The sequence below is a fragment of the Sphaerodactylus townsendi genome, linkage group LG10 (genome assembly GCF_021028975.2).
Source record: "Sphaerodactylus townsendi isolate TG3544 linkage group LG10, MPM_Stown_v2.3, whole genome shotgun sequence".
Taxonomy (NCBI): Eukaryota; Metazoa; Chordata; class Lepidosauria; order Squamata; family Sphaerodactylidae; genus Sphaerodactylus; species Sphaerodactylus townsendi.
The window spans coordinates 36863752-36876807 of record NC_059434.1 but is presented as its reverse complement, the minus strand read 5'-3'; the positions used below and the strand labels follow the sequence as shown (position 1 = coordinate 36876807).

Here is a 13056-nt window from a genome sequence, read left to right as displayed (position 1 = left end):
CTCCCCCCACTCCCCCGCCCGCCGCAGCCGCCTTAGAACCATTATCGGGTCCAATTCTCCGGCTCTTGCCAGGGCACGATTAAAAACGAGCTGGTCGCGGGGAATGGGAAAAGTGCGGCCCAGGAGAATTTTTCTGGGAACCACAAAGTTAATATTAAGGTCACCGTTTCTCATTGTAAATCTTACCCCCCCTCCCCCCCCCTCTCTCTCTTGCTCACCCGTTCATACTTAACGTAAAACTACTGGTTACATAATCACTTCTACAGAGGCTCTAAAGCTTCCTTGGCTGCCCCCCCCACCTTCAAAACCAACAGGCAGGGGGGCGGAGGCCGCGTCATAGGCCGCTCGGCCCAACGCTCTGCCGGAGCGAGTGCCCTCGGCGCGGAAAAGAATGAGGGCGAAAGCGGCCAGCTTTGGGAAGCAGAAAACAACGAGAACAAATCAGAATTAGCTTTCTTCCCTAGTATCCTTCCAAACACTTTGAAAGCGACCTTGCAAAGAATTCCTGTTTCAGTTTTTTAAAAAAAACTTTTCTCCAGAAAAACACAACCAAACTTTGCTTCTGATTTGATCCAGCGCTGCACATAAGTAACTATATATTCGAAACAAATAAATATTATTTTAACCCAATGCAAAGGCAGTCTTTCCTCTTCGTCTGGGTGCAAATTCCTTCGGAATAAAAGTGCTTAAGATCAGAGCTACCCACCCCTAGAAATATTCTTGCCCTCCATGTTTCTCCTACACGTGGTCAAGTCTTCTTTCTCCAAAGGGAAGCTGGCGGCTCCAACCCGTGCCCGTGTTTCCTCGGAAGTAAATCCATCCCCCCACCCCCCAGTTCTTCCAAATAACCACGCATAAAATGGCACCCTTTGGTGGCGCTTGGATTACAAAAAATGCTATCCTAAGCAGGTCTACTATGATATACTCAGGCCTATTCAGTAGCACTTACTTCGAGAAAGAGTTGGTAAGAGCACCCTATTCGCTTCCTTCGACCTGGGGCCTACGAGGAGACAAGGTTTCTATGTATAAGAAGGACCATTCACTTTTAGAGGGACCGTTCACTTTTAGAGGGACCGTTCACTTTCAGTAAGAGGGACCATTCACTTTTAGAGGGACCGTTCACTTTCAGTAAGAGGGACCATTCACTTTTAGTAAAAAAACACACACAGTGGTTTATTTGAATAGTTACAGCGTTTACACCTTTCAAAATATTAATTCCACTCCACGATACTTTGCCTAATTCTAATGGTCTTCTCTTCCTCGAGGGCCGAAGTGCACATGAACAAGGGGCTGTCTGGGGGGAACCTTTTCCAACTAGGGGCAGGCCAGGAGGAGAGCAGCACCCACCCAGCCTCCGGACTCTACCCAAGCAAGGAAGCCTTGGTAGGGAGCAGGGGGACTGCTTAGCCCTGGCCTCCCATCCCACATGCTGGACAAAGAGGGCAGGTCGCAAAGAGAGCTACACTTCACATACACGCACCCACACACAGCGAGTTTTTGTTGCTTTGCCTTTTCCTCTTGTTGTCTCGGGTGTTCTATACAAACAAAGCCAAAGAGCATCCACGACAAATATATATATATAGATAGATAGAGAAAGAGAAAACGACGGAGACCACATTACCCCTCACCACGCCGGAGTTTTCCTCTTCGTCGATTCAAATATGGAATGCTTTCCTTCCAAGATCCACATTTTAAAGGGGGAGATTAGGGGAGGGAAATTGCACATAAATAAACCCGACGAGTCCCACGCCGCCGCCTCCGCCGCTGCCGCCGCCGGGCGTCCCTGGCTCAGCAGCCCGCGGGCCCCGAGTCCTGGCCGGGCCTCTCTGCGGCGGCGCTGCTCACTGCTTGAGCTCCAAAGCCCACACGTGCTGCGGCCAGCCAGTCCGCCCTTTGGTCTTCTTGTCGTTGCCGCTCACGGTGCTTTTCAAGATCTCGTTCTGCGGAGAGAAGAGGCGAAGAAGAGGCGCCGGGGGGTTAGAGCCTGGCCTCGGAGGGGGTCTGGGGGCGGGGGCGCGTCGGAAAGGTCCCGCCCGCGCACCTTTTGCCCCAGAGGCAGAGAAACCACCAGCCCACCCTCAAGATCTCCAGTCGGTTTCTGAACCGGTCGTTTTGCCCAGGCCTGCCCAGAGGCCTCCCGGCACTGTGCACCTTCTCATAGGGCAAACCTGCCGCGGAGTTGCCTGCTTCTAAACCCCGTGCAGTCAGTGGGTTTAGGAGAGGCTAACTCCGGATTGCTCTCTGGCCGAGGAGTGCCGCCTTTCGGTCTGCTGAGGCTGATCCTTCACAAAGGGAAATCATCCCAAAGCACGAATGAAATCTAAGCAGCCGTTATTATGGGTAGGACACAGCTCCGGTTCAACAGTTTTCGGGATCGACCTGCCCCACCAGTGGGAGTACAGATACACACCAAGAGGACGGTCCTTAAGTACGGCTACTCGGGATCCTACTCAGCTCTGGTCTTTGGGGCTTACTTCCCCGGGAAGTGCTTTTAAAATTACGTTGCTGGGATCGAAGTCTCTCTATTTTGGGTGCTAGAGCCAGAATAAAAAGCGGGCACACATGAGGACTTTCTAGTACCTTCAAGAGACTGACCTCCGGCCACACTAGGCATGCTCAATGTGTATGGTCTCCCAAAAGAGTTGAGGCAGTGCGGGGCTATATCTATATAAAATGCACAGGCTGTGGAGAAATGGCTCTCAGTCCCGATAAAACAGCCTCCACATTACTGTGCATAAACATTCCCATCCTTTCCCCCCACATCTGTGCCGCGCGCTGCAACCGTCCCTCGCCGGGTGACAAACACGTTCCTTGATCTAATCCGCGCCTGTGACACAGACTAGTCCGCGGGAGGGGAAGCGGCTCCAGCGAGTCTTCTTTGCAAATGCAAAACTCTGCATTTGTCGGCCGGGGATTCTCGGAGTGTGCCCGCTGGAGCCTGCCGACCTTCCCAAGACATCGTTCTCAGGAAAAGCTCTTTCTCCTCCCAAGTGTGGGATGAGAAGTGTCGTGGAAATATATGTATGGTGCAAGAGGATCTCTGAGAAATTGCAGGGGTTTTAGAGCCTGCATTCTTTGGCTTGGAAACAGGACCCTGAAAGAGTAAATTCCAAATGAAAGTATTTAGGAAAGGAACACTGGGCGTGTAATTCGCAACCTTGTTAGACCCTATTTTGTGACGAGGCTTTTTTTTTTTTGTATCTGAAGAAGCTCTCGACATTTTGTGACTCTCTAGTGTGGGACTGGACTGGAATCTCACTCTTCTACCCACACGAAACGATATTTCCCTTGTATGCGCATTCAGCTTCGTTTTCGACCCAATCCACTCGTGTTCTCCCATCGAAATGCTATTGTACTGTTTTACCGTAAGCTGATTCAAACCTATGAGCAGGTCCTTGGAACCTAACTTGGGATGGAATTGGATTTGGATGTGTTTTTGAGAGCCCGGGGCGCCAGAATTTTCTCCTTCTGAGACGAAAGCTTCCCAGTCTTTGCTAATTTTCTCTTCGCCCTCATCCTTTTCAAGCACAGAGTTTCCTGAATGTTTTATTCTGCACGTGAAGGCTAGCATAAAAGCAACAGGGAAAGATATTGTGCATTACTAATAGAGGAAAGAAACGATCCTCACCAGACGTTTGCAAGAAAGTTGCTGAGTAAACTTCAGAAGATGCACAAAATTCCCTCTTGCACCCTAAGCCAAATAAGAGGTGAAAAGAAACAAGCCGGTTGTGATAATGCAGGCTTGAAGGCAGGGTGATAATAGTAAGTAAATCTCAATGAGAATTAATAGAAATCAGTACTGAGTTGTGCTTGACGAGGGATCCCAGAGACAAGAATCTGCAGCCTCACAGTCGCAGAAATAAAACTATTAGCAACAAACACTATCAACGTGCAATCGGCAAGGCAATTTCCTCCGGCGCTTCCAAGCGATGGCTCTGCGCCTGCTTTAAGATCCGCAGGGCTTTGTGCTTGTGGGGAATTTTCAGAATATTAATGTCCTAATTTTCCTTTGAGAGTTATGTGAAGGACAGCAAGACCTCCGCCTGAGAAGGGGTCTGCAGTATACAGCTAAGGGCCTCAATCCACAGTGTACTACATCTGGGGTAACCCTAAACCAATTGCATTGTGGATTGGAGGCCTAACTCACTGAAAAAAACAGCCCACAAAATGACCACAGGGTGCCTCAGGCAGTTGAAAATTGGAACAAATTCTAAAGAATTACACTGTAAACCTATGTAAACCTATGGATTCAGGCAAGCACAGCTTTGTTAATTTTGTAGGGCTGCAGCGGGGTGGGGGTTCCATTTCTCCCGCTGCTACCTCTCAGACCCCAAACAATTCCTTGCACATTGCCTTTGAACAGGCCTGCCCTTTGGGCATGACGGCTGCATACTATGGAGCAGTTCTATGGAGCAAACGAGCCTGCTCAGGACACTTCCTGGGCACTGAGGCCAGCTCCATTGACATCAATGGCGTTTATCATGCAAGGCAAGCGGGCAACGCTGTGTTTAATTCAATCGGACTTCCTGCCCAAGTCATTTTTTAAGTGCCCTGTAAGGATTTCAAAACACCCCCCACCTCTCAGTTGAGGGGTGTGGGGTTGCTGCTGCTGGCCACGTTTCTCCCTAGAAACCCACTTTCCTTTTAAGAGAAACAACCTTCCTTCCAAATAAGTGCACTCCTTCCACAGCAAAGAGCATAAGACAATCAGTTCTCTGCTTTCTGGAATGGAAACAGGTAGCCCAAAGATTCACATGTTAGGCGCAGCCCTTTCCATGAAGAAAACTGCGGGTTCCAGATTTCAGTAACCCGGAACAAGCGCCTAAAATGAGGAGGTCCTCAAGAGCCCTCTACTAGGAAGAAAGAACAGGATTCGCACTCAAGTGAATGTACTTAAAATGTTGGTGCTAATCCTCTGCCTGCAGAACACTAAGGCCTCTTCCACACATGCAGAATAATGCACTTTCAATCCACTTTCAGTGCACTTTGCAGCTGGATTTTACTGTGTGGAACAGCAAAATCCACTTGCAAACAATTGTGAAAGTGGATTTAAATGCATTATTCTGTATTTGCAGAAGGGGCCTAGGTAGAGAAGTGACACTCAACGATCCCTCTCCCGTGCCGTATTTCGCTTGCCGTTATGCAACCCGCTTTCCTCCTAACAGTCCCAGTCAGAATCCCCTCTGGAGTGTCCTTCACTTACTAGGCCAGGCTTCCCCAGTGTAGGCCGACCCTGAGAGAGGAGTTCAATGCGGCTAAAAGAAAGGCATCGCGGACTGGAATCCATCGCACCCTTACCTGGGAGTAAGCCTCACTGACCTTAAGAGAGCTTACTTCTGAGAAAAACAGGCACCACATGGCTCTGGGAAAGCAGGCCAGACCCAGGTGCGCCTGGGGTAGCCCGGAGGTGCCCGCGTCGCCCGTCTCCCTCCCTCACTCTCTCCCTCCTCCCTCGGTCCCGACTGACCATCTCCTTCTTCCTCTTGTCCTCCTTGAGGTCGGTCTTCTTGATCTCGGCCTTGAAGGCCTCGGTCTCGCCGTTGGCGTCGTCCTTGGCCAGGAGGTCCATGAGGTAGGCGATGTAGCTGGTGGCCAGGCGCAGCGTCTTGATCTTGGACAGCTTCGTGTCGGCCGGCACGTTAGGGATGCACTCGCGCAGCTCGGCGAAGGCGCTGTTGATGCTCTGAGTCCTGCGCCGCTCCTTGCGGTTGGCCGTGCCGCGGCGCTTGACCGGCCGGGGGCCAATGCCCTCCAGGCCCGGCGGCCCGCCGCCACTGCCCGGGGGGGCCACTCCGGCCACGTAGTGGTGGGGGTGCTCCAGGCCCGGCGCCCCATTGGCGTACTCGGGACTGTAGGAGAGCGCCATGCTGTAGTCGGGCGGCGACATCTCGGCCGGGTGGCTGCTGATCAGCCAGCCGTGGAAGTAGGGGTTCTCCTCGTGGCCGCAGCGGCTGGCGGCGGCGGCAGCAGCAGCGGCAGCGGCGGCGGCAAAGGGGTAGCCCTCATGGTGGACCACCGAGTGGTGGGGGAAGCCCCCCACCAGACTCATCGCCGGGCCCCCAGGCGCCCAGCAGCCCCTGGCTCTCGGCTGTCCAGCACAGAGCGCCCGTTGGCCTCAGCACGAGGGGGTCGCCATAGGCTGCCCGCCGCGCAGTCCCCCGAGGCCCCCGCAGGCAGGATCAGGGTCTCCCTCCGCAATCATGCGGGGACCCTGCGAAACAAGCCACAAAAGGGAGCTGCCCCCTCCCGCACCAAAGTAGGGCTCCCTGCCGCACAGATCTGCCCCGGCTGTCCTTCCTGGGCGACCGTCTCGTCCTCAGCGAAAGGTTGGGGGCTTGCGGGAGATCTGCACTCACACCTCCATTTTCTCCAGTCGGTCCTCCCCAGCCGCCCCGATCTTTGCCGAAGAAGGCCTGTGCAGCTGCTTCTCCTCCCTGGACGGGCGAGGAGTCATTGCGTTAAAGCAGGAGGGCGCCCATTCTCCAGTCTTCTCCGGACCGGTGGGGTGGTCTGCTCCTCTGGGAACTCCGTGATCAGTCCTCTTCGACTGAAAACACCTCTGAGGAGGAGGAGGAGGATGAAGAAGATGGGGGGGGGGGGAAGGAAGACTCCGATGGCTTTCCGGGCTGAGCAAGGCGCAGGGCACTGCTCGAATTTCCTAGTCTGATCTCCATGTACAGCTACATCTTTAGGGCAGCTCGGGTTAATATATGTCGTCAGAGGCTCCCCTGGCCAATCCGGATGGACCGAGGGCGGAGCTTCCCGCTCTGAGCCATAAAACTTTTTTGTTTTTTTCAAATCTTCCTCCTGCTAATTGTGCAGCTTCTCTTTTAGGATTGGCTGCTGTTCCTATCCGTAATACAATTAAAACAAACGGGGGAAAGCCCCCCCCCCCTTTCCGGCACAGACAGAGGTTAATGCGAGTATTTAACAATGCTTTGCTGTAAGTTATGCTTGTGTGTGTGTGGAGATGTATATATGTGTAGCATGACTTCAAAGGTTACGATCAATAATATAATGCACGAATGCATATGTGCCTATATATTGCCTATACATAATGCATGCAGAATTATGTAATGCCATGGGGTTTTTTTTGTATGCTGCCACAGCATTAATAGTACCAATAATATTTATCGTTAAATGGCTGTTTTGTTTTATTAATTTTCCATTTTAAAAAATGTAGTGTGTTTGTGCGTGTGTATAATAGGGTTGCATTAATTGGACATTAAAATGGACTCTTATTAGTAGCAGTTCCCTATTTAAGATTGCCATCCCGTACAACTAGCTTAGAATTAGATTTTCCTAAAGAAAGACTTTCAAGTAAATGTGAATTTTCAAGTAAATGTGAACTGGTAGGTTGGTGAATTAGTCTTTGGCAGGGCGTATGTAATATACTTACACCCATTACTGGATTGTTAATGGGTTTTCCTTGCAATCCATTTTACTCTGAATTAGATATACTTGTGTACATAGGATTTATTTCGGGTAATTTGATTCGGTATCACAATAGCAAAAATGAAACAGACCTTTATTGGTTATAAGACAGAGTAATTTGCCTCATCCAGAGTGGACTCTGAGGAGGAAATGGCTGCTTTAAACAAAACTATCTCAATTCAAATCGTTTTCTTTCAGGTCCTTTGGTGTTCACACTTTTCCCTACATCAGACCAGTTTCTCCTTGACTTAGCCCGCCCAGTTAGGTAAGTAACTGAATCTTTTTAACGACATGTCGAGAGCTTCTATTCTTCTTTCTGTTAACAAATGTATAAAGATCTCTTGGCGTTTCTCTTGTTTCGCCAGTAATCATAATACTAATAGTAAAAAAAAGAAAGTAATGGTAGAAATGCCCAGGAAATCTTGAAGGAAACGGGTTTCACTTATGGGCATTAAAGAGATGTTTACTAGGCAAGGCCGGCAGAAAGCCAATAGATCTAGAGATAGTCCTTTGTGCTTGGGGCATGTTCAACACATTGTAATCGGGAAAAGGAGCCCAGGGAAACTGGTAACAAGGAGGTAGAAAGTTTGCGCCAAGAAATTCTGCAGTCATATTCAATGGCTGGTCACCAGCGGGAGGACTGGCCGAGCTGGAGGTGCGTTAGGACGCAATTCTAAAAAGCACCAGAACTTTGTCAACAAATTCCAGGTTGTTTCAAACAGTGCAGGAATTCTTGAGGAGAAGGGGGTGTCTTGTTCTGGTTGAAATCCCTGTCCCCCAGCTCAAGTGCGAGGAGTGCTAAGGCCCTTGAGAAGTCTTTCCCCCGGTTTCTGCAGTTCCTGGAGTTTGGAGAACAACGTGAGGATGGTAGTATTTGGCCACGGGAAACAAAAAAGCGCAATCCAGGGATCAGATCACTTCCTGTTGGAATTACAGGCAGACAAAAAAGAGAACAACTTTGTACCCTCTTCCTCGAACTGGAAGTAAATCCCACTGTCTTCAATGGGATTTACAGCCAAGTAAAGACACCTAACGTTGAGGGCAATGGCTGACATTCTCTCCAGCTGTTTTGGCCCCAGGACTATTCTTCAGATTAGTCCCTCTGCAAGAGACACAGTCCCCTTTCTCCGGAGCGTTCCCCTTGTCTTAAAAAAGGTGCAGTTGGAGTGGAATGGGATCTCTTTTGCAGCAGTGAAGGCGCTCCACCAAGTGTCACTGAAATAAACCATACCTTTACTCGGGAGTAAGCCGCACGTTATTGGGGTATTGCCAGGTAAGAGTGCAGGGGATTGCAGCCTTCAGCTGAGAATAACGGGCCCTCACCTCTGAGGCTAAGATCAAGAGAGATTCCTTTTTTGCTTTTAGCTGCTCAGACAGAGTGATTGCATTGGACATAAACACGTGTTGGTAAGTATGTTTGTGTGAATGCACACAAAAGTATTTGGCCACGGAATACAGAAAAACGCAATCCAGGGATCAGATCACTTCCTGTTGGAATTACAGGTAGACAAAAAGTTTGTGTGGACTGGGAAAAACTAAGCAGAAAAAATAGTAATAAAGCATTGCTATACATAGAAATATATGAGTAAAATAATGGAATTTGTAAGTAATATTGCAAGGTTCTTTAAATCCAAGATCCTCATGATGATGGAGATTATTCTTGTAACATTGTTATGTACCACACAAAGGACAGCGAATGCAATTCCATTTATTTACAGTCGCCTGTGATTTTTGTTTTTGCTGTGGTTTTCAATGGGAGCTGGATTGCACTCAGTGAAATATGAAAAATGAAATCGCCCCGAATAGGTAAATCCAATCCCGAACAAAGGTAAATCCTTGTATTTGCTTGGAATCCTATTTACCAATTGAGGCTTTGACATCTGTATCATTTGCGTGGGAGTCACTTCCACTGACCGTGTGGAGGCTTGCTTCCGGGTGAATGTGTTTAGAATGGGAAAAGTACGTCCAAGTTAAATGTTATTTATCTATTTCGTTGATCCCTACCCTACCCATCCTAAGCATATCCTGACCCATCCTAAGCATTTTTATTTGAAGATCAGCAGTTGGTCTTTATGGGCACCTTCTAAGTAGGAAAAGGGCGGTGTAGACTCTGAGGGTCCACTTAGTGGGGCTTCGTTTTCCCTTCCAACACGTTTCCTCGCAAGTCCAGTCCCCCTGGTCTTAGAGACGGGGTTTGGGCCATCCGTGTGGAGGCTGTGCCCGGGGATGCAAAACCGCAGCAGAATCTACCATTGCTGGTTTCAGAGAAAACGACCAGAGAGCATCAGCTTGTAGTTGGGTGCAATTTTGATTCAGCCATTCGGACTTCGCAGGGGCTGAACCGTTTCCCACCCGGAGACCTTTCCACTTGAGGGAGTGAAATCGCCCAGCCTTTGGGCATTTCCAAATTCAGTTCGGAGAAAATTGCAACTGCCCTACGGTGGACAGCTGCGCCTGCGATTAGTCCTTTAATATCTCCAGGGTTAAGAAGCAGGGCGAGCAGGCAGCGGAGCCAAAAGTGCCCAGACTTCCCAGAGATACCGATCGCAGGCGCAGCCGACTTCAAGGGAAAGGCGCCCCATCCCTTATCTAGACTCCCAGACCAAGAGCCTCTTCATCTACACCAATCTCCTGCGCTTATTTATTTGCGCGCCTGCCAATAAGGTGCAGCCCAAACCTCTCTGAGGTTGTTGGTTTATTTACACAAAACCACCGGGCCGAGATCTGTGAAGGATCAGCCCCCCCCCCCCCCCATCCCCTGCTCAATCTCCCTTCGAAACCGTCTTCATCAATATGCGCCCTGCGATCTGTCGCTCTGACTCCGATCCTAAACTTGCGGACAACCGCCAGGAAAACAGCAGGGCGATTAAGGCGAAAGGAGGAGTCCCCCCCAAAAAAACCCACCCGCCTTTTGGCCTTTCACCAAAATGTGCCTCATGGATTTCCTGGCTCAGTAACCCAAATGCTCCCCATAAGCAGTTCGGTGGAAATGTTCTAGCGGCCTTCTGACGATCCTCATCTTCCACGCAAGTCGATGGCAACACTCCAACTTTATAACGGGGGTAACAAGCAATAGGTTTAGCTCTCATTTTGTCTTCCGGGATGAAAGACAGACAAATTATACACCATAGGGAAGATATGGAAATTATAAATGGGAGTGGGGGGAGGAAGGAAGGAAGAAAAATGTATGCGGAGGGGGGAGGAAAGAAAAGATGTCCACACTTAGAATTGATGCGGGGCGGGGTGGGGGGGGGGAGAGGAAAGGAAAGGAAAGAAGAAAGGATTTTTAAAGGCAGGAAGGAGGGGAGAGAGAGGAAAATCTGGATTTTGACTGAGGAAGGAAAAGATAAGGGAAAAAGAGAGAGAAAAAGAGGCACAGGGGAACACGGTCCTCTTCTATTAGAACTACTTGGTGTCCAAATACATCCATGCCTGTTTCTTTGCTGTCTTGCAGAAGCCACCTTTGGGTCAACCCAATGGGGTCCACAGCTTCATGCCGGCCATCGAGTGCAGCTTGACTGAGTTAAAACCGGAGCTAAAACCGGAGTGAGTGTGGAGCGTTTGGGAGTGCATGTCTGAGGGAGACCTAAGGAGGGCGCACCTCAGCAGAGTCTCTCGTCTCCCCTTCCTTGAGGGCGCCCAAAGGTACCAACAGGAGTCTGTCCTCAAGGTGCAGGTCAAGGCGCATCCCCAGGACACTCCTTGGCTTTGGGACACTCCTCTTGGGCCTTTAAACGATGGATTAGCGAGTTTCAGGCACTGGAGAGGATCTGGGCAGGCTAAAATCTGTGGCAGAAAGACTGTACGTCTTCCCAGTCAACCTGCTCCTACATTCTCCATAGCCACACACATCGCCTGTTTCTCTGTCCTGCCTTCTAATTTCCCTCCACCCATAGTCCTTTAGTTAATCAGAAAAAGCCCTCCAAAGTTGATTCCATCTTCATTCAATCTCAGACCTTCAAGTATTGCTAAAAATACAGAGGAGGCTCATTAAAGTTTCTCTTCGTGAATTTTTTGGAGGGAGGGGAGGGGAATGCCTGGTTTGCTGTGTGCATCGAGCAAGATCTATGCAGAATGCCTCTTCGGGGGACTGGCATGGCATCACCGGGGATACCAAGGGTCGGAACAGATAATGCCTCTGTGACTCAGATCCTCCTCCTCCTTTGGGTTGAAATTATGAAGTGCATCAAGACCAAGGAGACCCACGGGGTGATTCATGACGTTCCACTGTGCTCAAGTCGAAGACATAATGGAAGCTTGATCATCTCTTCTTTACCAACCTTACCTACTTTGTCCAGTTTTAGGTCTTGTTTTAACACCCACTCTGTCCTGTATTTTGTTTTATTTTTACTGATGTGCCTAATAAAGGCCAGCTGAAGTTGTGGCCCCTTCCACGCATGCAGAATAATGCACTTTCAATCTATTTTTACACTGTGCGGAATAGCAAAATATGCTTGCATACAGTTGTGAAAGTGGATTGAGAATCCATTATTCTGCATGGGTGGAAGGGGCATGAGCTATGCGTGTAGGTTTGGGCTCTTGCGGATCCGTGCTGTCTGCTAGGTTGTTTGATGTCAAAGGGAAACCACAGAGATTCCATTTAGATTGCCCTGCCTCCACAGGAATAGGATTTTCTGCACAGGGATCTTATGAGATCACTCTGTTGTCCCACATACTCATTCATGTGCAGTTTCCCGAGGAAACAGGTGAATTTTGGAAGAAGACAATAACCCTGTAGCACTTTACTCAGAGATTAGAAATCCAATTGTATTAACGGATGGTTTCCCCACCTAAGGCTCCGATTCAAAACGCATTCAGATGCCATTTACAATTCATGGAACTCTTGAGTGTGAATGAGCATACACTTTTAGGATCGAGCTGCTTGGTCCAGTGGTGTTTAACTGGAAATAATAGGATGGAGAGCAAGTGCTTAATTTTAACTGGGCTGGGAACTGTGCCGGTCGGTTTTTATAGGATTGCTTTCAATATGGTAACAGAATAAAGAATTGCAAGATGGAATCCCAGAATTCCACTTTCTCCACTCATCTTTTGTTCCGTTGCAATGTGCGCGGGAGTGTTTCTTCTGCCCCTAATCTTAAAGCTCCTTTGCTTGCAAATATATCTCACAGATTTTAATGGGATTTCCCAGCAGTTTTTGTGCTTGCTTATCCCTACCGGGCATCAGGGGACTGTGCAGTCTGCAAAGGTAGATCTCAGAACAGTTTGCAAAAGTATATCTCATGCACATTATTCCAGTTGAATTTCAGATTATTTGGAGGAAAGGGAATTGAAAACAAACAGCCCCACCTCTCCCAATATGGTTTTAAAGTAACTCTAACTGGTTTGTGGCTTGCAGTTTTACGCAGCCTCTTGTTATGTGGAGCAGTTCTCCTGAAATGCCACTGAAATGAAGAAATTATGCTTATAGTGTGACAACTTTATTTTCAGCTGCACCCCTTGAAGTCAGAAGCTTCAGATAAATAACTATGCGGAAATCTGTAACTGTGGCAAACCGAGGGACATGGGGCGAGCTCCTTCGCCCCCTCCCTTCCTACTGACATCTCCGCCCTCCCAACGGAGACCTGGAGTAGAAAGGGCTGTTTGTGGGTGGGTGGTAGGGGA

At 49.1% G+C, this 13056-nt stretch overlaps 1 protein-coding gene and 1 long non-coding RNA gene across 2 annotated transcripts; one reads left to right on the top strand and one right to left on the bottom strand.

Annotated features, from left to right (window-relative positions):
- Positions 1-1146: 1146 nt before the first annotated feature.
- On the bottom strand, positions 1147-6668 carry HAND2 (heart and neural crest derivatives expressed 2). Its single transcript, XM_048508850.1, has 2 exons — positions 5468-6668; positions 1147-1940 (listed from the first exon to the last, which is right to left on the bottom strand). The coding sequence occupies exons 1-2, from the start codon at positions 6047-6049 to the stop codon at positions 1842-1844; spliced, it is 681 nt and encodes a 226-aa protein (XP_048364807.1). The 5' UTR covers positions 6050-6668; the 3' UTR covers positions 1147-1841.
- A 139-nt stretch (positions 6669-6807) lies between these two features.
- LOC125440147 lies at positions 6808-12475 on the top strand. The gene is made up of 3 exons (XR_007245644.1): positions 6808-6943; positions 7633-7699; positions 10889-12475. It is a non-coding gene; the product is annotated as an uncharacterized LOC125440147 (long non-coding RNA).
- Positions 12476-13056: the final 581 nt, after the last annotated feature.